This window comes from Saccoglossus kowalevskii, chromosome 6 (genome assembly GCF_978046115.1).
Source record: "Saccoglossus kowalevskii chromosome 6, keSacKowa6.1, whole genome shotgun sequence".
In the NCBI taxonomy this organism is placed as follows: domain Eukaryota; kingdom Metazoa; phylum Hemichordata; class Enteropneusta; family Harrimaniidae; genus Saccoglossus; species Saccoglossus kowalevskii.
Window position 1 is genome coordinate 38,243,491 of NC_140646.1, and position 25,521 is coordinate 38,269,011.

At 38.2% G+C, this 25,521-nt stretch overlaps 2 protein-coding genes across 2 annotated transcripts in view; both read right to left on the reverse strand.

Annotated features, from left to right (window-relative positions):
* Positions 1-10,803: 10,803 nt before the first annotated feature.
* LOC100374685 (ribonuclease P protein subunit p29-like) lies at positions 10,804-19,929 on the reverse strand. The gene is made up of 6 exons (XM_002736255.4): positions 19,581-19,929; positions 18,066-18,292; positions 16,929-17,009; positions 16,560-16,618; positions 12,574-12,675; positions 10,804-12,357 (listed from the first exon to the last, which is right to left on the reverse strand). Exons 1-6 carry the CDS (start codon positions 19,704-19,706, stop codon positions 12,221-12,223), a joined length of 732 nt encoding a protein of 243 aa, XP_002736301.1. The 5' UTR covers positions 19,707-19,929; the 3' UTR covers positions 10,804-12,220.
* Positions 19,930-21,281: 1,352 nt separating this feature from the next.
* The window catches only part of LOC100374833 (cleavage and polyadenylation specificity factor subunit 1-like), a 42,658-nt gene continuing 38,418 nt past the window's right edge, over positions 21,282-25,521 (reverse strand). The window contains exon 41 of the mRNA XM_085500510.1: positions 21,282-23,659. Coding sequence (XP_085356636.1) covers positions 23,612-23,659 — 48 coding nt within the window. The 3' untranslated portion in view covers positions 21,282-23,611. The remainder of the gene's footprint in view (positions 23,660-25,521) is intronic.

The window sequence follows — 25,521 nt, forward strand, 5'->3', positions numbered from 1 at the left end:
TACGAGTTAGATATATCGTTATTACAAGCAAGTCCAACTATACAGGGCTTATTTTACTGTGAATCGAAAGTATCTCATTATTACAAGTTGGTATCGGTATTGTTATGCCTATCGTGATACAATTTAGTATTTCATTATTACCTGTTAGTAACTCATTGTACGAGTTAGATACCTCATTACGAATTCAAATCTCGCTTTAACGAATTAATATGTCATTATTACCCGCTTGTAACTCATTACAAATTAGTATCTCGCTATAAGTAGTATGCTAATTAATATACCCGATTTCCAATACCAAAATCATTGTATGAACGAATCTTTGAGTATCTTCAATGGTCTCCACAAGTAAAAAATAATGCTGGTGGCACTGTACAGAATGACATAGTGTTCCCATGACCTGTTCTGGTGCAGCCGAGTGTCAGTCTCATTGAATGCTTATACCTGTTGATGCAGCAAATCATGTCCTTATTAAGACACAAATCCAATTACCATGAAGATATTTTTAGATGTTGTACTGAAGCCTTGGCACTTATTTACCACATACGATATTTAGCACGCAAGTACATAGGATTACATAGAAAATGTACAATTGATACTACCGGCACTACCATATGATTGAAATTTAGATAATTTAATATAAAGATTTAGGAGAAATGTAGCAATAATAATAATTGCAGAGGCTTCTGTTCCATAGAATTTAGTTCTCAGAAACTTCTTCAAATAAATAAAATATTTATCAGCAAAGTTCAATGGTTTACATGATCCTGTGTTTTTACCATTGAACAGAATGTTTACGAGTTGAAAATGTAATAGCTGCATTACAAGACAATCACTTATCAGAATAGGTCTACTCAGGGAACTTCACTGATATCTAAGCTCAGCAATAAGACTATCAGCAAGTGGGTTTACCTTGTGCGTTTTACATACAAATATCATACATATTGTGACGTTAAATGCGGGGGGGGGGGCCTTTATGGTGCTACACCGTATTCAGGATCGGGGAGTTTGTCTTTAATACCGGTCTAATAGTCTTTGTCTTTGGTAGCGTGCTTATCTAATAAGTCTCCTCCCTCTCAGCTCGTCCGCTGTCACGGGGTGGGGATCGTTTGGTGAATGTATATCACCACAACTGAGACTGTGCAGAGAAAGAAATATACCAGTAACGATTATAACAAATCAACACAACACAATATATACGGTTTCCTGTACTTTAATAAACAAATAACAGGGATGCTGGTCACTGGAACCAGCAAGGAGGGGGATACACTGTAAAATAAAATAAATTAGAGACTTGATCGATGCTGCAGGGAACACTCCACTCTCCATTGGACAGCAATGTGCAATGTTGCGTTCCTTCGTATCTGGCACACTGGCGAAGCAGCTGCACTACAATTTAAACTCGTGCTCTGTGTCCAGGGAGTATCGGCAACTGCACTGCTATCTGCTGCTACTGGTAGCACTGGTACAACGGGAGTAGTTCAGGCAGTGAGCTTCAGTGGTTCCTGTTGATCAGCAGGGATTACTGCACAGCACGTCTGCATATGTACCCCTGTATAGGGTACAGCTCACTGGAGTCAGGAATCAGCATCACAAGATGTTACAGGATCAAGTCAGGTCACCTTCCTGACTAAAGATTTTCCCTTATGTCTCAACTTAAATACTCTAGCTAATTTATGGCCATGCAAATAATAAAATGTATATAATGAAATGATTGGTTATCTCGAAATAGCCGACAAATCAGTGTACAGAGGATGCCAATTTTGGTTGTGGAATAAACCACTCTTAATCCAAGCTCTACCAATTTAAAGTAGGAGACTCGGGTCAATGATGTCATATCTATTTTCATTACCAACAACACTGGGCTCAGCACATTCCAAGGTATTTCACAATCACCATGTCACTGTCTGAGCCATACCATTATGCCACAGGGAGAGACAGGATGTATGTATCTCAAATTCTGCTGACAACACAATCCAGTGACTGTATCAGCAGTCTTAAAAATAAACATGTGCAATGGGTTGTTGCAAAGTATCCAAACATGTGCACTTTTCATTCACACAGCCAGGGCTCTGTACTTTTAACTTACAATTTATGTCACATTATTCCCCCCTGAGTTCAACACACCGGGGTTGATTTCATAGCATTTTTTCACAGACATAAATTATCTTGGAAAATTGAAATTGGTTATACTTTGGGGTGATAATTAGTATCTGAAGTCTATCCTCTCAATTGAAATAGTACACAAAATCAAGGACACAAGTCACAGCTCAAGTTGACTTTTGACTGCTATTTTGTTTGTCAATTTAACCTCTCTCCCCAAACTCCCAATGCTGGTCTGCAGCCCAGCAGTAGGAATGTGGTTTGAGATCTTTCTGGCCACAAATAAAATAAAAACTAGTTTTCATGAATACAACAAAAATAATTAAATATGGAATAGTTAATCCTTCACACACAAGTGCGGGTTTTCTACTTTTAAATTTCTAGTTACACTAAATCCAAATGGAAATATATATATGCCACCTAAATAAAGGTAAATACATTTTTCAGGGCAGTGCAAATTTCCCATACAGGGTTATTCACTCACAGTTTATAGTTCAGTTCTATTTCATGTCCTCCTTATCTGATTCAACAAAATGCACTTTGACTGGTTCATAATTTTCACTTTCATCCGATCTCTTCTAATGTCTTCATCACAACCGTCGCATACTCTCGACCTTTCTTTATTCTGAGTTGCTTCCAGCTTCCTCAATTAACTCTCACGGCGGGCGCCAACCGTGACATCTCTTCCCATTTTGGTCTGATTCCGCATTCCTTCGCCCTCTTTACTGGACCTATTTCCGCATCAGCCGTCTGGGCTTCCTTTATCTGATCACTGCTCACCTTAGGTTGAATTCTGACAGCCCGTACCTGGGTCTCCATTTCCGCTTCCACCATCCTGGTGTCCACTATTCCTTTTCCCATATTCACCTTTTCTGTGTCCCTCATGCAAGTGGGAGTATCCTGCAATGAACTGCTATACTCTCCGGCCCTGGAAATCACAGCGCTATGTTCCCCCTGCCAACCACATTTCCCGCATGGTCTCCTTATAACCCGTCAGTTTTCCCATGGATTTTCCCTGGCCTATAACCTTATACTCGGATTCCCCAAGGACTTCGATCCACCTGGCGAGTTTTCCTCCTGGACACTTAAAACTCAACAACCACCTTAGAGCTGCATGATCAGTCCTGATGGTGAATTTCACACCGTACAAGTACTGCCTGTAGTATCTCACGAAATTCACCAATACCAGTAATTCTTTCCTTGTGACGCAATAATTCCTTTCCGCTTTACTCAGCGACCTGCTGCCATAAATTATCACCCTTTCCTTTTCATCCTGGACCTGTGATAAGACAGCACCAATACCTGTTTCACTTGCGTCTGTATCCAGCACATATCTCCTGTTTCCCGTGGATACGCTAGTACAGGGGCAGACATCAGACACTCCTTTAATACCTGGAAAGCAATCTCGCATTCTATATCCCAGTTAAACACTTCATTTTTCTCCATTAATCTGTGCAAAGGTACTGCTATTTTGGCAAATCCTTGTACATACCGGCAGTAGTAGGACGCCATCCCCAAGATACTTCTTACATTCTTCACACTTTTTGGCGTTGGCCACTCCTTTATGGTTCTCTCGCTTTGTCTGGATCCGTCGCTACACCATCTTTTGACACTACATGTATATGACCCGAATACATTACACTGGTTCTGCACAGGTCACATTTCTTTGGCTTGAGTCTTAACCCAGCTACCAGCAATCTGTTCAATACTTTTTCCAAATGCTCTAACTTCTCATATACATCTCAGCCGTACATAATAATATCATCTAAGGTCTAGGAACTACAATCTGGTTCAATAAAACTGGCTTTTAGCATCTTTTCTACTTCCAATGCAGGTCTCTGCACCACATGTATACGTTGATATTGTTTTCTTGACAGCAGTGTTTCTGATGCCCCAGTATCTATTAACAATATCTTTGCAATCCACCTCCCTTGTCTGCCGCAAATATCCCGCCTGTCGCCCTAGTATAGTCATTTATGGTAGGGAGGGGTCTACTTTCCTTTCCTGGGGGGTCCCTGTATCTGGTTCCTCTAGTTTCTTTTCCCCTTGCTGTGTACCCTGCCCCTCCGTCTCTGCACCATTTTTACTGCTTGTTGGGGTTGCCTGGGCCTGTCTGCATTTCCGACCCAGCCCTGGTCCCTGGGGTTAGTTTTGATGCATTTCCAGCGTATCTGCTTGGTGGGGTGGTACAGTTTCTCTTTATATGCCTCCGTCCACCACATCTATAACACTCAATTCCTATCAGGCGCCACCTTTCTGGTCTTTCTTGTCCCCCACTGCATGGCTGTTCTGCTATCAGGCTTGGTTGAAATTGTCCTACCCCCATTTCTTTCATTCCTTCATTCAGCTCCATCACCTCTGAGTCACAATCAGCATTCAGCACTCTGCTAAATTTGGGGTACTGCTCAGCTAGGCTTTGTTTCTCTGACATCACGTGTGACTCAGTCTCCAATGCAACCTGTATCTCCTGGTCAAAAGTGTTTGGATTTGCTCTAAATATACCGTCTCTTATTTCTTTCTCAGGGATTGTATTTTTGAAATACTGCCTGCCCAGCCTTTCTTGGGAAGCAGGATCCATACCTGGGTAGGCCATCTCTGTTAATTCACGTATAGCTTCACCCAATTCTTACAAACTTTCATCTTTCTTCCGCTGCCTAGACCGTAGTTCTGCCGCATTGGTATCTGCTTGCCCACTGGGACTAAATCTCTTGTCCAATCTTGCGACTAACTCTTGGTGTGGTATTTCTCCACCATCTGTTTCTTGGGTCAGCACTTTCTGCGCCAAACTGGACAAACTCACTGCTAAATACTTGGACTTGTGTACCATATCCCAATTATTTACAATTGCACATTGTGCAAAATAGTCTTTGTAATATCTCCATGGCGTTTCACCTTTAAATTTTTCTGGAATTATGCTAGGCTTTGTCACAGGATACATGCCCCTCTGATGGAAAGCCTCCTCTCCTTTCAGTGCTTTTTCTCTGTACAACTTTGGTCTAACTACCAGATCTGGATCCTCTTTTACCTCCTCAAATAAATCTGAGGTGGGGTTTGTCAGTCATCTGCCAGTTGATTGTGCCCGGGGGTACCCAAGCCATAAGTCATATGCTCTGTCAGCTGGTCTCCCTCTCAATGATGATCGGTACCATGGTGTGGCTGTATCCAGCCTCCATGGTATATCTGTTTTCTCTGCTACTGCTGATTCACTCTGCTTTTCCGCTGTAACTCTACTGCCAGTCAACAGGTCAGCTTTACTCATTTCTTGGGTCCCATAGCCAGAGGTTGGTGTCACCTGTGGGGGCAGCTCCTCTGCTTTACCCTCTGGCAGCACAACCCCCTCTTTTTCAGTCTCCACTGGATCTTTAAGCTCTGCAGTATCACCAGCTGCTGCCTGTGCAAACTGTATTTCTCTTAATGTATCAACAAAAATTTGCTGATCATTTCTTTGCTCTGCATCAGCTACTGGTTCAATCTGGATACTCTCTACTGGAATCGGCTTTGCCATTTCTGGATCTGCTACTGGTTCAGTCTGGATACTTTCTACTGGAATCTTTCTCTGCCATTTCTTGATCTGTAACAGGAGTCGCCTTGATCTGCTTTCTCTGGTTCACCTCCTCTGCACCAGTTGTATCCCACCGCTGCCACCAATGTGACGTTAAATGCGGGGGGGGGCCTTTATGGGGCTACACCGTATTCAGGATCGGGGAGTTTGTCTTTAATACCGGTCTAATAGTCTTTGTCTTTGGTAGCGTGCTTATCTAATAAGTCTCCTCCCTCTCAGCTCGTCCGCTGTCACGGGGTGGGGATCGTTTGGTGAATGTATATCACCACAACTGAGACTGTGCAGAGAAAGAAATATACCAGTAACGATTATAACAAATCAACACAACACAATATATACGGTTTCCTGTACTTTAATAAACAAATAACAGGGATGCTGGTCACTGGAACCAGCAAGGAGGGGGATACACTGTAAAATAAAATAAATTAGAGACTTGATCGATGCTGCAGGGAACACTCCACTCTCCATTGGACAGCAATGTGCAATGTTGCGTTCCTTCGTATCTGGCACACTGGCGAAGCAGCTGCACTACAATTTAAACTCGTGCTCTGTGTCCAGGGAGTATCGGCAACTGCACTGCTATCTGCTGCTACTGGTAGCACTGGTACAACGGGAGTAGTTCAGGCAGTGAGCTTCAGTGGTTCCTGTTGATCAGCAGGGATTACTGCACAGCACGTCTGCATATGTACCCCTGTATAGGGTACAGCTCACTGGAGTCAGGAATCAGCATCACAAGATGTTACAGGATCAAGTCAGGTCACCTTCCTGACTAAAGATTTTCCCTTATGTCTCAACTTAAATACTCTAGCTAATTTATGGCCATGCAAATAATAAAATGTATATAATGAAATGATTGGTTATCTCGAAATAGCCGACAAATCAGTGTACAGAGGATGCCAATTTTGGTTGTGGAATAAACCACTCTTAATCCAAGCTCTACCAATTTAAAGTAGGAGACTCGGGTCAATGATGTCATATCTATTTTCATTACCAACAACACTGGGCTCAGCACATTCCAAGGTATTTCACAATCACCATGTCACTGTCTGAGCCATACCATTATGCCACAGGGAGAGACAGGATGTATGTATCTCAAATTCTGCTGACAACACAATCCAGTGACTGTATCAGCAGTCTTAAAAATAAACATGTGCAATGGGTTGTTGCAAAGTATCCAAACATGTGCACTTTTCATTCACACAGCCAGGGCTCTGTACTTTTAACTTACAATTTATGTCACATTATTCCCCCCTGAGTTCAACACACCGGGGTTGATTTCATAGCATTTTTTCACAGACATAAATTATCTTGGAAAATTGAAATTGGTTATACTTTGGGGTGATAATTAGTATCTGAAGTCTATCCTCTCAATTGAAATAGTACACAAAATCAAGGACACAAGTCACAGCTCAAGTTGACTTTTGACTGCTATTTTGTTTGTCAATTTAACCTCTCTCCCCAAACTCCCAATGCTGGTCTGCAGCCCAGCAGTAGGAATGTGGTTTGAGATCTTTCTGGCCACAAATAAAATAAAAACTAGTTTTCATGAATACAACAAAAATAATTAAATATGGAATAGTTAATCCTTCACACACAAGTGCGGGTTTTCTACTTTTAAATTTCTAGTTACACTAAATCCAAATGGAAATATATATATGCCACCTAAATAAAGGTAAATACATTTTTCAGGGCAGTGCAAATTTCCCATACAGGGTTATTCACTCACAGTTTATAGTTCAGTTCTATTTCATGTCCTCCTTATCTGATTCAACAAAATGCACTTTGACTGGTTCATAATTTTCACTTTCATCCGATCTCTTCTAATGTCTTCATCACAACCGTCGCATACTCTCGACCTTTCTTTATTCTGAGTTGCTTCCAGCTTCCTCAATTAACTCTCACGGCGGGCGCCAACCGTGACATCTCTTCCCATTTTGGTCTGATTCCGCATTCCTTCGCCCTCTTTACTGGACCTATTTCCGCATCAGCCGTCTGGGCTTCCTTTATCTGATCACTGCTCACCTTAGGTTGAATTCTGACAGCCCGTACCTGGGTCTCCATTTCCGCTTCCACCATCCTGGTGTCCACTATTCCTTTTCCCATATTCACCTTTTCTGTGTCCCTCATGCAAGTGGGAGTATCCTGCAATGAACTGCTATACTCTCCGGCCCTGGAAATCACAGCGCTATGTTCCCCCTGCCAACCACATTTCCCGCATGGTCTCCTTATAACCCGTCAGTTTTCCCATGGATTTTCCCTGGCCTATAACCTTATACTCGGATTCCCCAAGGACTTCGATCCACCTGGCGAGTTTTCCTCCTGGACACTTAAAACTCAACAACCACCTTAGAGCTGCATGATCAGTCCTGATGGTGAATTTCACACCGTACAAGTACTGCCTGTAGTATCTCACGAAATTCACCAATACCAGTAATTCTTTCCTTGTGACGCAATAATTCCTTTCCGCTTTACTCAGCGACCTGCTGCCATAAATTATCACCCTTTCCTTTTCATCCTGGACCTGTGATAAGACAGCACCAATACCTGTTTCACTTGCGTCTGTATCCAGCACATATCTCCTGTTTCCCGTGGATACGCTAGTACAGGGGCAGACATCAGACACTCCTTTAATACCTGGAAAGCAATCTCGCATTCTATATCCCAGTTAAACACTTCATTTTTCTCCATTAATCTGTGCAAAGGTACTGCTATTTTGGCAAATCCTTGTACATACCGGCAGTAGTAGGACGCCATCCCCAAGATACTTCTTACATTCTTCACACTTTTTGGCGTTGGCCACTCCTTTATGGTTCTCTCGCTTTGTCTGGATCCGTCGCTACACCATCTTTTGACACTACATGTATATGACCCGAATACATTACACTGGTTCTGCACAGGTCACATTTCTTTGGCTTGAGTCTTAACCCAGCTACCAGCAATCTGTTCAATACTTTTTCCAAATGCTCTAACTTCTCATATACATCTCAGCCGTACATAATAATATCATCTAAGGTCTAGGAACTACAATCTGGTTCAATAAAACTGGCTTTTAGCATCTTTTCTACTTCCAATGCAGGTCTCTGCACCACATGTATACGTTGATATTGTTTTCTTGACAGCAGTGTTTCTGATGCCCCAGTATCTATTAACAATATCTTTGCAATCCACCTCCCTTGTCTGCCGCAAATATCCCGCCTGTCGCCCTAGTATAGTCATTTATGGTAGGGAGGGGTCTACTTTCCTTTCCTGGGGGGTCCCTGTATCTGGTTCCTCTAGTTTCTTTTCCCCTTGCTGTGTACCCTGCCCCTCCGTCTCTGCACCATTTTTACTGCTTGTTGGGGTTGCCTGGGCCTGTCTGCATTTCCGACCCAGCCCTGGTCCCTGGGGTTAGTTTTGATGCATTTCCAGCGTATCTGCTTGGTGGGGTGGTACAGTTTCTCTTTATATGCCTCCGTCCACCACATCTATAACACTCAATTCCTATCAGGCGCCACCTTTCTGGTCTTTCTTGTCCCCCACTGCATGGCTGTTCTGCTATCAGGCTTGGTTGAAATTGTCCTACCCCCATTTCTTTCATTCCTTCATTCAGCTCCATCACCTCTGAGTCACAATCAGCATTCAGCACTCTGCTAAATTTGGGGTACTGCTCAGCTAGGCTTTGTTTCTCTGACATCACGTGTGACTCAGTCTCCAATGCAACCTGTATCTCCTGGTCAAAAGTGTTTGGATTTGCTCTAAATATACCGTCTCTTATTTCTTTCTCAGGGATTGTATTTTTGAAATACTGCCTGCCCAGCCTTTCTTGGGAAGCAGGATCCATACCTGGGTAGGCCATCTCTGTTAATTCACGTATAGCTTCACCCAATTCTTACAAACTTTCATCTTTCTTCCGCTGCCTAGACCGTAGTTCTGCCGCATTGGTATCTGCTTGCCCACTGGGACTAAATCTCTTGTCCAATCTTGCGACTAACTCTTGGTGTGGTATTTCTCCACCATCTGTTTCTTGGGTCAGCACTTTCTGCGCCAAACTGGACAAACTCACTGCTAAATACTTGGACTTGTGTACCATATCCCAATTATTTACAATTGCACATTGTGCAAAATAGTCTTTGTAATATCTCCATGGCGTTTCACCTTTAAATTTTTCTGGAATTATGCTAGGCTTTGTCACAGGATACATGCCCCTCTGATGGAAAGCCTCCTCTCCTTTCAGTGCTTTTTCTCTGTACAACTTTGGTCTAACTACCAGATCTGGATCCTCTTTTACCTCCTCAAATAAATCTGAGGTGGGGTTTGTCAGTCATCTGCCAGTTGATTGTGCCCGGGGGTACCCAAGCCATAAGTCATATGCTCTGTCAGCTGGTCTCCCTCTCAATGATGATCGGTACCATGGTGTGGCTGTATCCAGCCTCCATGGTATATCTGTTTTCTCTGCTACTGCTGATTCACTCTGCTTTTCCGCTGTAACTCTACTGCCAGTCAACAGGTCAGCTTTACTCATTTCTTGGGTCCCATAGCCAGAGGTTGGTGTCACCTGTGGGGGCAGCTCCTCTGCTTTACCCTCTGGCAGCACAACCCCCTCTTTTTCAGTCTCCACTGGATCTTTAAGCTCTGCAGTATCACCAGCTGCTGCCTGTGCAAACTGTATTTCTCTTAATGTATCAACAAAAATTTGCTGATCATTTCTTTGCTCTGCATCAGCTACTGGTTCAATCTGGATACTCTCTACTGGAATCGGCTTTGCCATTTCTGGATCTGCTACTGGTTCAGTCTGGATACTTTCTACTGGAATCTTTCTCTGCCATTTCTTGATCTGTAACAGGAGTCGCCTTGATCTGCTTTCTCTGGTTCACCTCCTCTGCACCAGTTGTATCCCACCGCTGCCACCAATGTGACGTTAAATGCGGGGGGGGGGGGCCTTTATGGGGCTACACCGTATTCAGGATCGGGGAGTTTGTCTTTAATACCGGTCTAATAGTCTTTGTCTTTGGTAGCGTGCTTATCTAATAAGTCTCCTCCCTCTCAGCTCGTCCGCTGTCACGGGGTGGGGATCGTTTGGTGAATGTATATCACCACAACTGAGACTGTGCAGAGAAAGAAATATACCAGTAACGATTATAACAAATCAACACAACACAATATATACGGTTTCCTGTACTTTAATAAACAAATAACAGGGATGCTGGTCACTGGAACCAGCAAGGAGGGGGATACACTGTAAAATAAAATAAATTAGAGACTTGATCGATGCTGCAGGGAACACTCCACTCTCCATTGGACAGCAATGTGCAATGTTGCGTTCCTTCGTATCTGGCACACTGGCGAAGCAGCTGCACTACAATTTAAACTCGTGCTCTGTGTCCAGGGAGTATCGGCAACTGCACTGCTATCTGCTGCTACTGGTAGCACTGGTACAACGGGAGTAGTTCAGGCAGTGAGCTTCAGTGGTTCCTGTTGATCAGCAGGGATTACTGCACAGCACGTCTGCATATGTACCCCTGTATAGGGTACAGCTCACTGGAGTCAGGAATCAGCATCACAAGATGTTACAGGATCAAGTCAGGTCACCTTCCTGACTAAAGATTTTCCCTTATGTCTCAACTTAAATACTCTAGCTAATTTATGGCCATGCAAATAATAAAATGTATATAATGAAATGATTGGTTATCTCGAAATAGCCGACAAATCAGTGTACAGAGGATGCCAATTTTGGTTGTGGAATAAACCACTCTTAATCCAAGCTCTACCAATTTAAAGTAGGAGACTCGGGTCAATGATGTCATATCTATTTTCATTACCAACAACACTGGGCTCAGCACATTCCAAGGTATTTCACAATCACCATGTCACTGTCTGAGCCATACCATTATGCCACAGGGAGAGACAGGATGTATGTATCTCAAATTCTGCTGACAACACAATCCAGTGACTGTATCAGCAGTCTTAAAAATAAACATGTGCAATGGGTTGTTGCAAAGTATCCAAACATGTGCACTTTTCATTCACACAGCCAGGGCTCTGTACTTTTAACTTACAATTTATGTCACAATATAATTTAATATTGACTGGTCAAATAACTTTTAATTGCACAGATACTTTCCAATACAATTGTTGTTAGAAAAAAAAAATCCCCATATTGTGATGAATCACTTTATTTTCAGTACAAGTGTTACTAATATTAAAGACAATGACTACAGAGTCAAAAATATGTGTATCATATCATCTACGTTCCAACATACATGCCAAACTAAATTTTAAAACATACATCAGTACAGAATACATATTTTGTATAAAATACAGAGTGATATTGAAATACATAATATTTAACTTAATGAGCAAATCTGCAAATCTGTATATTAGAGTCTTCATAGAGTCCTCATAACAAATGTTGAACACCAGCAGCAGCAGAACTACAGTCATTCAAACAAAAATAACCCAATTTCGACAGTTTTGTTTAGCACTTTTGTATAATTTGAGACAGGTCAAGTCCTTCAGATGCCTTATACAGCATTACTTCAAACTTCCTTCAGCGAAGCATAAGAAATCATTTCAACCACATCAGAGGTCAATTGTAGGTTTACTTTTGAATTTCTTCACTGATCTTTCACTTGCTCTTCTTCTTAAATGATTCCCATACAGTGTTACTAATAATGATTGTACCTCTACACAGAAAACAGTATTCACTTTTGGAATAGCTACAAAAAAGAATTAGATTGGAAAGGATTACAAAACTTGTACGATATATATACATATATGTGATGAAATGCAGGAATCGAACAATTTTATTTTTTCCTTGACCAATGTCCAAAATGGGAATAATAACAGTAAAATAGACTCAGTTAGCATTGCGTGGACATATAAATGTATTGCATTAAAACATCAAACAACTTTGAAGTGAGAATGATCCTTACTTTTTAAGATATCATCTTTTGTAATAATTTTGAAAACATTCTTTGTCTCCTGAACAACAATTCCTGTTGTACCTACATATGATGGACACTTTGACTTGGTCACTGTGAATACAAATGAAAACATGTGATTGTAAATCATATCTGCCCAGTCTTCGACTTCTATTAAATGGTACAATGAAACAGAAGGGATAAGACTTCTATTAGAGCCCCTAAAACATACAAGAAATAGTGAATTTGTGATTTTCAATTATGGGTTTGACTTCTATTAGAGCCCCTAAAACATACGAGAAATAGTGAATTTGTGATTTTCAATTATGGGTTTGACTTCTATTAGAGCCCCTAAAACATACGAGAAATAGTGAATTTGTGATTTTCAATTATGGGTTTGACTTCTATTAGAGCCCCTAAAACATACAAGAAATAGTGAATTTGTGATTTTCAATTATGGGTTTGACTTCTATTAGAGCCCCTAAAACATACGAGAAATAGTGAATTTGTGATTTTCAATTATGGGTTTGACTTCTATTAGAGCCCCTAAAACATACGAGAAATAGTGAATTTGTGATTTTCAATTATGGGTTTGACTTCTATTAGAGCCCCTAAAACATACGAGAAATAGTGAATTTGTGATTTTCAATTATGGGTTTGACTTCTATTAGAGCCCCTAAAACATACAAGAAATAGTGAATTTGTGATTTTCAATTATGGGTTTGACTTCTATTAGAGCCCCTAAAACATACAAGAAATAGTGAATTTGTGATTTTCAATTATGGGTTTGACTTCTATTAGAGCCCCTAAAACACACAAGAAATAGTGAATTTGTGATTTTCAATTATGGGTTTGACTTCTATTAGAGCCCCTAAAACATACAAGAACAAGTCATTGTCAATGACACGTCCCCGTTCCGTTCATATTTGAGTGACATATACATTCAAAGCAGATCATGACCGAAATGCACCTGCATATGTACAACACATTGTGCTACATCTGAACAAAATCCATCCATGCATGACTGAGATCCGGTTCTGGAATTGTGAAAATATGTGATTTTGATGCATTTTCGGCCTTAAAATGGCCATCATTCCGCTATTGTTAAGCAGATCATGAAACAAATGCACATATCTATTTGTGACATGATGTACCATGTGTGTGTGAAGTTTGAACTTGATCAATCCAGACATGTCTTGGATACGGATCCAGAACTGAATTCTTTAACAAAATGGCCGCCAGTCGGCCATTTCGAATTTGATCCGGAAAAAAAAAAGACGTGCATCAAGGTCCTATTATGTTTAATGTATGTACCAAATTTGAACAAAATCCATCCATGCATAACTGAGATACGGGTCCGGAATGGTGAAAATGTGCGATTTCAATGCATTTTCGGCCTTAAAGCGGCCCCCATTTGGCTATCGTTAATGAGATCATGAAACAAATGCACATACATATTTGTGACATGATGTACCTTGTGTGTGTGAAGTTTGAACTTGATCAATCCAGACATGTCTCGGATACGGATCCAGAACTGAATTCTTTAAAACAAAATGGCCGCCAGTCGGCTATTTCGAACTTGATCCGAAAAAAAAATGACGTGCATCAAGGTCCTATTATGTTTAATGTATGTACCAAATTTGAATGAAATCCGTCCATGCATAACTGAGATCCGGGTCCGGAATGGTGAAAATGTGCGATTTCAATGCATTTTCGGCCTTAAAGCGACCGCCATTTGGCTATCGTTAATGAGATCATGAAACAAATGCACATACATATTTGTGACATGATGTACCTTGTGTGTGTGAAGTTTGAACTCGATCAATCCAAGCATGTCTCAGATACGGATCCAGAACTGAATTCTTTAAAACAAAATGGCCGCCAGTCGGCCATTTCGAACCCGATCCAAAAAAAAAAATGACGTGCATCAAGGTCCTATTATGTTTAATGTATGTACCAAATTTGAACAAAATCCGTCCATGCATAACTGAGATCCGGGTCCGGAATGGTGAAAATGTGCGATTTTGATGCATTTTCGGCCTTAAAATGGCCGCTATTCGGCTATCGTTAATGAGATCATGAAACAAATGCACATACATATTTGTGACATGATGTACCTTGTGTGTGTGAAGTTTGAACTTGATCAATCCAGACATGTCTCGGATACGGATCCAGAACTGAATTCTTTAAAACAAAATGGCCGCCAGTCGGCCATTTCGAACCCGATCCAAAAAAAAAAATGACGTGCATCAAGGTCCTATTATGTTTAATGTATGTACCAAATTTGAACAAAATCCGTCCATGCATAACTGAGATCCGGGTCCGGAATGGTGAAAATGTGCGATTTTGATGCATTTTCGGCCTTAAAATGGCCGCTATTCGGCTATCGTTAATCGGATCATGAAAAAAATGCATGTGCATATGTCCCATATAAGGTGTGATGTATGAGTGAAGTTTGAACTTAATCGGTCCATGCATGTTCAAGATACAGGTGATCACGGACGCACGGACGCACGGACGCACGGACGGACGGACGCACACAGGGCAAAACATAAGTCCCCGTTTTCGGACTGCGTCCGAACGGGGACTAAATAGTGAATTTGTGATTTTCAATTATGGGTTTGACTTCTATTAGAGCCCCTAAAACATACAAGAAATAGTGAATTTGTGATTTTCAATTATGGGTTTGACTTCTATTAGAGCCCCTAAAACATACGAGAAATAGTGAATTTGTGATTTTCAATTATGGGTTTGACTTCTATTAGAGCTCCTAAAACATACAAGAAATAGTGAATTTGTGATTTTCAATTATGGGTTTGACTTCTATTAGAGCCCCTAAAACATACAAGAAATAGTGAATTTGTGATTTTCAATTATGGGTTTGACTTCTATTAGAGCCCCTAAAACATACGAGAAATAGTGAATTTGTGATTTTCAATTATGGGTTTGACTTCTATTAGAGCCCCTAAAACATACGAGAAATAGTGAATTTGTGATTTTCAATTATGGGTTTGACTTCTATTAGAGCCCCTAAAACATACGAGAAATAGTGAATTTGTGATTTTCAATTATAGGTTTGACTTCTATTAGAGATGTGGCTTTAAATGCAGATTTACGGTACACAGCTACAGATATTGACTCTGTCATAGAAAAGGGGTTACTTTTGCTACTGTTGACTATCTAATAATTTTCTTTTATGTTGTTAGATGCATTATTACATATGTACTGCAGCATAAACATTGGTATTATTTACAACTGATATACAAATGAGATAAAATAGTCCTTTTTAAAGTTGGATTTTTTTGGTACTTGAATTGTCAAAGTATATTTTGGACCCTATAATTATTGTTGAATGTAATGATTGTGTAATTTGAATAATAAGACTTTCAAAGTTTTTTTCATCAGTCACATGTCCATGAAATAATTATTGGTATTTTCAGAGCAAATTCAAAATGGTGACTTATACAGTTCAGAACTGTAGAACTCAAAGTAAAAACAAAGTCAGTAGGACCAAAGATTAATCTATGTTTGTTTTCTTCCGAATTTGAACAACAAATCAAATCAGAGTGTCAACACATTACAAAACATACTGCGCAGCTTTGAGTAGTAACGAAAACCCAGGAGAATGTAATTTTTTTTTAAATTGCAGTGGCATTGACATTTTCATTGACAGTTTTAGTCAGTGTTTCAATGTCAATAAAATCACATATACTTCAATGTCGATGTCAAAAATGTGTATAACAAGGCTGTGTCACAAAATAGATGTTTCATTGTTTTTATTTTGTAAAACACTTGAATTTTGTTCTGTTATGCTTGCTGCATGTTGCCAGTCGTCATTTTTGTAACTTACACAACTGTTAACACTGCAACTAGCACACATCTGCCTTAATTTGCATAAGAATGAAATGATGTGCCAGATTAACCAATCATACGACAGAATTTTTAATTGCCCTGTAAGCACTATAATGTGCCCAGTAGTTAAAGATCTGTGAACTAACCTTTGATGATGCAACCATGATAATCAGCTTTCAGTAACTTCTCTAGTGTCTGCTTATTGCTGAAAAATGTGGGAATATTGTATTTATCAGCTAATATGTCATTATCTATATTCAACATTGTGTGATGTCATTGATTTGTTCAACAAATAAGAAGATTGCATTTATCAGCTAATATTTGCATAATTATTGCACTCTGCATCCTAATTTGCATTGTTATTGGATGCAGATAACCAGGAATTATTGCATTCTGAAACTCCAGATTTTACACTAGTACTGGTAGATTTATCATATACATTATATAGATATTATGTATTTAATATTCTGAGAAATGTTGTGGGAACAAAGTCATGACACAGACAGGGTACTTACAATCCTTTTTCTGGCAGTATCTGCAGATAATCTCGAATGTAATCTTTCCATAAATAATGTAATGGTTCATAAATTGTATATCTGTAGGAATTAATACATGTATATCATAATAATAATAATTTTTTAAAAATGAAAATGCTTCTTACGGTCCTGCATACATATTACCCCTTTGTATTATAGTAGTAGTGTCAGTAAAACTTATTTGAAAGCCTTTTTAATTTTGAGTTAATTGTTCAAAAGTCAAATCTGATAGTTACAGAATTCTGGAATTGTACTGATCAAAAGCTGTCTTGCAACGTTCATCACAACTAATGTATTGTTGTCAATACAATAATTCTGTCAATAATTCTGCTTCCAGTACAACTGACCTAGGAAGAATGCAATGTTCAAGGTTTGCTGGGATGTAGTGGTAAACATGAATGAAATAAAACCTAATGGCTATATTATAGAAAACTCAAAGTATCCAGGGTGCATCTTAGACTAATCTTAATGGAAAATGCTTCACATCCAATATCAATTTTGTAATACATGTAGTGTCCATCATTGATCACTGAACAAAGAACCTTGCTGAAAACGCAATCACAGCTGCATCCACAGAACTGTTCAATGACATTTGGCTATTGGCAGAAAATTTCTTATGTGGATATTTTGAGAATAAACTGCAGTTATTACAGTACAGATATTACTTGACACATCAAAGATTTCAAAAACAATTTTTCGGACAGTACGAGACCAGATATGAAATGTGCTCGAGTCATTATGCCTAGATTCTGTTATTAAAATATTCAGACATTGCAATAATTCAATAGTATCTGATGGGTTTCATCAGGATTGAGTGAGTGTGTAATCTAAGTCATACCAAACTTGGTTGTTCTATAAAGCGTGTTGGCTTTTTTTATAGCATAAAGTTTTCTGTGACATATTGTTGTTGATAACTGTTTATGTTTGGACAACTTCAAAATAAAGTAGTACTCAAAACGTCCACATACATCAACTGCTTTGGAGCTATGGTAAATATAACTGATCATATATATGAAGAAAAATATGATAACTAATAAAAAACAAAAGAATTAAGTTGTATGTAAGAATAGACTTCTGCATATATTCTTGTCACAATCTCTATTTACTATACTTTACTTTTGGTGATCTGGTTTGATATCATAAATCTTCAATTGTCTTCGTTCTTTGGCAGTAAGGGATTTTCTTTGCTTCATAGAGGTTTCCGTGGGTACTTTTTTTGGCTTTACCACATCCATCACAATAGCTTTAGCTGACAGGATGTTTCTGATTTCTTGGTCAACCCTTCTCTTACTTGTCACAGTTCTTCTTAGGAAGGACTCCACAAATACATTTTGCGCAGGTTTCTGAATTTGAGACAGAAATAAACAAATGAGAAATAATTTGTCATTTATTTCAATTATTCAAAACATAAATGTTCAAATCTTCAAAGGCGCACACAAGGTACATATAAAATATAAAAGACAAATATAAATGCAGGTTTTGACTAAAAATAAAAAAGACTTTCCCTTAAGTTACAAAACTGCAGATAATGTCTTGTAAACAAACACACTTGTTCCATGGCTTGACATGTTTTTGACATTGTAAACACTTGGAATTTAATAGCATTTCAAATTTTGATGTGGCAATCAGCAGTGAACCAGGTTTTTTGAAACATGCGCATTCTAGATATTAAATGTTGTTCATGCAGACATTATTGAATGAGTAGTTAAATTATCAAAGTATTCATAATTGCGGCACTATTGTATCTAAGGACGCAGGAGACATGATCTAAAGTAAGTTATACAAAATGTACATTATAAAATCACATTGCGTTTCGTGTTGTTCTGTGCAAAAGGAATTACACTTATACGTGATATAAAGATTCAAAACCAACTTTTCACATTTTTACAGTGGTACATGTATGTATAAATTCAAATAATTTAATGTTAATATAGTATTCTGTGAATATAATCAATTGTTAAGATTTCTATTTCAAAATTAGACCACATACCAATCACAAAGTCAATAAATCTGTGTTCAATCGAAATCGCTGTCATAAATAACATTGATCAAGTTGAAATCGATAAAACATATTGACATCAAATGCAAAGAACAGTGATTTAATTGGTATCATATGGTACTGTGTTTGAAATAGCGATGAAATTCGGAGAAGGAAAATGTATAGACTTTCACTGGACCCATGGATGATGAAACTAATAGTACTGCTTGGTGACACACAGTCAATACTGTAGATGTATTAATTTTTCACTGGGTTTTAAAATTCGCTAAATTAAATCTATGTGAACATGTAAAACAACAATCAAACTCTTTGTTTTTTTTACAAATTCTTGAAATTAAAACAGTGAATATGCTAAAAACATCAAAATAGTGAAAATAAATGGTTTTACAGTCCTTGATGTCTGTGGTGATACATGGCAGAGTTTGCGATGACCAATCACGTGACTATTTTTTTTTTCATTTAGAACACCGCAGGGATATTTACACTCATATAACAATAGAAATCTTGTATGATAATTGTGCTATTCTTTATGTACATACGTTATAATCTGCAGTTCTGTAGCTCACAGAACATATTGAAGTTTATTGTATTCACTGTGATTCAGTTGTGTAATGAAGTTTAACTATATTTACCTCTATTCCGAGCTCTTCCTTGTATTTATTAACTTCTTCTGGAAGGTCATTATAAGCTCCGTAATAAACAGCAGCTTCTTTGCTAGTTGATGGAAGCATTGAAGCTTCCTTGTTGACAGACGTCATGTCTGTGGTCAACACGGGTTGGCGGAGTTAAAATCTCACTGAATTGGAATTTTAACATCCAAAGAACGAAAACTTTTTTAGAATTAATCTTCCCCGCTATCTAAGATAATATACGCATTAGAGTCAAATAACTAATTGGATTACGTACACTAGCTAAATGTATATACGTCAACACATGTCCAATTTATACGAGTGGCCATTTTGAATTCTTGTTGATATGAATAGCGCCACCACAAACACATTAGCAATAAACAGCGCCACTCAAGGTGACAAAATGATCCACACAGGTAGGTGGGGGGTGGGGGGGGGGTTTACTTGTAATATTTTGTTCAGTAGTACTTTTATTACTTCCTGGGAGTTAGTGTTTTTATTTGTACAGTTTAAGTACACAGTGTCCTAATTTTCTTAGGAATTATTTGCTAGTGAATATCCTGAAGGCATGAATGTTTTCTTATACAAATTCCATATAACAGTTGAAAACAATAACCAATCACAACCAAAGCATGGTAGTAAATCAGCTAATGATTGAGGAGAACGTGCAAAGACTTGTGGGTAAAGGACATTACCAAATGGTTTTTAATAGACAGTGAAAACATATTATTCATACTTGAATGAAGTGTGGGGGTTTTCTAGGATAAATTAAAAAAAAATAAACGTGGGGGAGGGGGGTAAAACAATCAACAGTAATGTCATTACTGAAAACGCGGCTATTATTAAAAGTGGTGAAATTAAAAAATCACCAGTTTCAGAGCACCAGATTTTCTCCACATGGTAGCATTTGCAGTATTTTTTACTCTTTTAGACCACAGCACCAAGTGTGTTAAATATACATTGTACTCCCTTTCATATCTGCATGGGATAATTTTTGCTTTCTGAGTTGATTTGATTCAAATGGCTCACTGGTTGGGTTGAATTCTTGCCTATTTGTAATGCTAATGGCACAAGTTAGTGTTTTTATGATTGTTAAAGCCATAGTTGTGGTCATTTTACTCATGAAGGCATGAGGCCTTAGGGGATTTGGTAATACTAACATACGAAAGCGATAAAACTGAATAATTCAGCAATCAGTAGATTTGCCCTGGACACAGAAAGAAGTGAGGTTAATTTATATAAATACAAAAGAGGTACATGTATGTATGCTCTGCTATTTGCTCATTAATAATTCAACGCATAACACAAAAGTCAATAATTTGGCAAAGACTTCCATCAAATCTCCAATAGCTCAGTCATTACAAGCTCTACATGCTCTATTTGATGTTTTAAATTCAGAACCCTACCTTTGCCAACTTTTTTCAAAATTTGAGAAAGAACTCCATCTCATCATCAACTTCTGATGTTGCACCTTGACTATTAAGCTACACACAGTTATAGTCAAGGTGCAAGGTCTGATTACAATAACAGTTTACAAGTTATTAGCTGAAGTAACTATACACTCTTCATATGGATACAACTGTAGTGGTTTCAATCTGCATTGAGACATGTGGATTTACAGAAATAAACGTATGACCAAAACAAAGAGTCATCTGACCAAGCGTGGTATAATTGTCCCGAAACAATAGAATAGAAGCCTGCATATAAGACAATTTACTTGGCAGCCTTTATTAAGTATACACTTTACCAATTCTAAAAAAGCATACAACACTATGCAGAAAATATGCACAACTCTTGTATTACATCATCCAGATAAAAGCATCCTCAAGTAAGCAAAGAAAAATACCTACCATAATATTCAATATGTGTATTGGGAGATTATAGACAAAGTAACACTAATTTATAAATTTTCTAAAAACACACAATGTATAGTAGAAAAGGACTGCACATGCAGAGTCACTGTTTATTCAAGTGATTTAAGAAATATTTGTTTACATCACAAATAAAAATGTCTGCAGTTCTTTTGTAAGGTATCTCATAATCTCACAAAGCAAATAACAGTGTCAGTATGAAGAACAAAAAATGTGCACAATTGTATTTTCCAGCAATTCATGAAAATATTAATACTAGAGATGAGTTTTCACAAAATTCTCTATGACTATACTGTATTATTATACATCTGTCACCGTAACGCCATAAGTTACAGTGTGTCGTAATTTTGTGATATTTATTTTACGGGTATTTTCATCCTACTATATAAGGAAATGTGAATTCCTAATATGGAATTATTACGCGTTCTCTAATAATAAAAACAAACATGGCTGCCATTGAGGGTTGACCGGACTCCACACAAAGAAGTGTGCTGATTCTGTTCTAAACATTTTTGGATTTTGGCATTCCAATGATGTTTCCTTGGAAGGAAAAGATGTATAATAATAAGGCTATTACGAGAATACCTCAAAGTATGCACGAAGACAGTACGCCCTCACATCGACCTCCGCTGCGCGTCAGTCGATACTGCCGCTGTACTGTCTACATGCATACATTGAGGTATCCTCGTAATAACCTCATATTATCAGATATATTTTATTTGTCTCCTTTCACGTATAAAGTAGTTTGTGCCATATTGCAAGATATCAAGGTCAAAATTTGTGTCCATAGTCGAGAATTTCTGAGAATTTTTTTATGTTTGTACAAAGCTTACTGCATTTTAAGACCTCATTGAGTTCACTAAATCATACACAGTGTTATTTAAAGTACACACACTTACATGCTTGAAGTGAAAATAAAGGCTCTGGTAGTGAGAATGTTTTAATGTGACAAATTTAAAGTCCTGTGATGCATTCCTCATCTAATTAGTTTGTTTTATACCCCTTCTCTTCTAACTCAATATGTGAAGTCATATCATGTTCCCACCAAGTTCAAGTAAACTTTTAACACTTTTAAACTGATGAATTTTGTACTTCCTAGGTTGAACATGATGAATCAAAGCAGAGTTCAAAACAATGTTGTATGATCACAATGGGTGTGCAGTCCCAGATATAAACCTCCTACAGCGGGGTGTGCAGAATCAGCATCATCAACATTGTGTATTTAATGATTTTCAATGCCCCCCCCCCTCCAGGTGAACATCATCCCTTTCATGTTTAGTGTCTCCAATATTTAATGAAATTGGTTTTGTCACATTCAAACAAATACTGACACATTTCAGGATAAAATTGGCAGCAAATCCTCTGAACTGGAAAAGAATCCTCGCAACAACATAGAATAAGTATTTCTAAACAATACAATGTAAGCTAGATACTAGTATATGAAAACACTTCTATCGTGAGGACTGAATGGACATTTATATGAATTCCTTTATGTAAACTGCATGATGCAATGTGATTCAGCAAAAATATTTGGAAATATGAAAAAAAAATCTTTGATATGTGTGGATTGATTTCAACCCAACTACAAAAGCAGTATGCATGTATAAAGTTTGCTAAGATAGGATGTAAAAGTATTGACCATAATTAATATTTAGTGTGCAAATTATTTGAGACCATAAACAAATCTGTTCCTAGTTTTGTTGCTCGTCAGTTCCAAGGCCTTGTACAGGTATGTATGTGCAATGAAAACTATATAGATCATGTATTTATATCTATGTATCAAATTTGATATGAAATTTCTGAATTCATTTCTGAGAAGTCCATGCCACAGGCAGACAGACAGAGTATATCATGACATTACCTGTGTGGAGCATAGAAACTGAAAACCAATAGCATATTTGCTCTATTAGTAGTATCCACACTTACTTAAATGACAGTATTTCTAAGGTCAATACAAGTCACATTTTAATAATTTGGGCATACATTTAATACATTATGATTAATAATTCACTCCTAATAGAACAAATATGTGTTCACTGATTAACACTATATGCATCATCATCACCACCTTCTTTATACATTTCTTTTTAGCTATATCATGTAACCCTTCCCCTCCCTTGTCTCTCACATATAAACTAACGAAGTAATATATTTGGCAGTATTTTAAAAATGTGCTGTTAATCGTTCAACATCCATCAAATCATCCAGGATCTGAAAACACAAACAAACAAACAAAAATTGTTAGTGTTTCTGACACATGCTAGAATTTATGAGTGATGGAACTGTAAAATAATTACTATGATTCATTAGTTTACTACAAGGATCCAATATTTCAATTAGACAATGTTATAATTGCTCTACATTATTCTCTAATTATTTCACACTGATTTATACTTTGCAGGTAAAGGTTTCATTTAAAATACTGCAGAATCCTGAAAAATGTATACTGAGTCACATGGTGTGAATGTGCACAAGGTTGTGACCATGTACATCATAAATCTACTTTGAACATGCCTACAAGTCACTGATAGGACAGAACAGAACAGACATTATAAAGCTACAGTTGGTGTATTTTGCATGCCTGACACTTCCATCTAACATCATAAATGTGAAAACAATAATTCAAACCAAATATTATACATCTGTCACTGTACCGCAATACCGGTGTATTACAGAGTACCGTAATTTTGCTGTATTGCACTGGGTATTTTCATTCTACCATATTAGGAAACGTAAATTCCAATTATGGATCGATTACGTGCATAAGTGCCCTCTAATAATAAAAAACAAACATGGCTGACCCCAGGGTTTGACCAAACCCCAAACACAAAGAAGTTCATTAAATGTGTTCTAAACGTTTTGGATTTCAAAATTCCTATGATATATTTCTGGGAGGAATAGATGTATGTAAAATAATAAGGTTATTACGAGGATACTGCAAAATATGCACTCAGACAGTACATGGTCGCATCTCCCTTATAGTAGTATAACAATGGCATTATTAACAAGTCATTGAAAATGACACAGTCCCCAATAAGTTCTCTTTGTGCTCGTCATATTAAAGCGGAGGGGTTGTCACGAGCGTGTCCTTGAAACTTGAGTTCCAAGTGGCATATACAACAGATTGTTTATTTACATCAAAACACGTGTTTCGTGTCATAGTAATATGGCCAAAATAAAAACAGCCGTTATTCAGCCATCTTTGATCTGATTATGAAACACACTGATATGTATGATGTATGTGCCAAATACGAATGAAAATGGTACATAAATTGTGGATATATACATGTAGTAGTAAGGCCAAAAAGTGAGATGGCTGTCAATCGGCCATTCTTGACCAGATTTTGAAACAAATTGTCATGGACATGCATCCTAGCATGTATAAAGTACATGTATGTGCCAAATTTGAATGAAAACTGATCGAGCACGTCCAAGATACCGCATAAAAAAAACAAAAACAAGATGCCTGCCAGTCGACCATCTTTGATCCAATTGCGATATAAATCGTCATAGACGTGTATCCTAACATGTATAATCTATGTACCAAGTTTGAATGACAACTGACTAAGCATGTCCAAAATACAACATTTTCAAATAACAAGATGGCTGCAAGTCGGCCATTTTGAATTGAATCGCTAAACCACTGCATGTGCATATGTCCCACATAAGGTACTAGGCACATGCGAAGAATGAACGGAATCGGTCCACAGGATTCTGAAATATGACGTTGGATAGACCTACGCACAGACAGTCGGACGGACAGACTCAGGAACTCACAAACGGTCTGGGACACGTATCCTAACATGATCTATGTACTAAATTTGAATGAAAACTGACAAAGCATGTCCAAAATACGACATTTTCAAAAAACAAGATGGCTGCCAGTCGGCCATTTTGAATCGAATCGCTAAACCACTGCATGTGCATATGTCCCACATAAAGTACTAGACACATGCAAAGAATGAACGGAATCGGTCCAAGGGATTCTGAGATATGACTCCGGACGGACGCACGGACGGACGGAGACCGAATTATAAGTCCCCGTTTTCGGACTTCGTCCGAACGGGGACTAA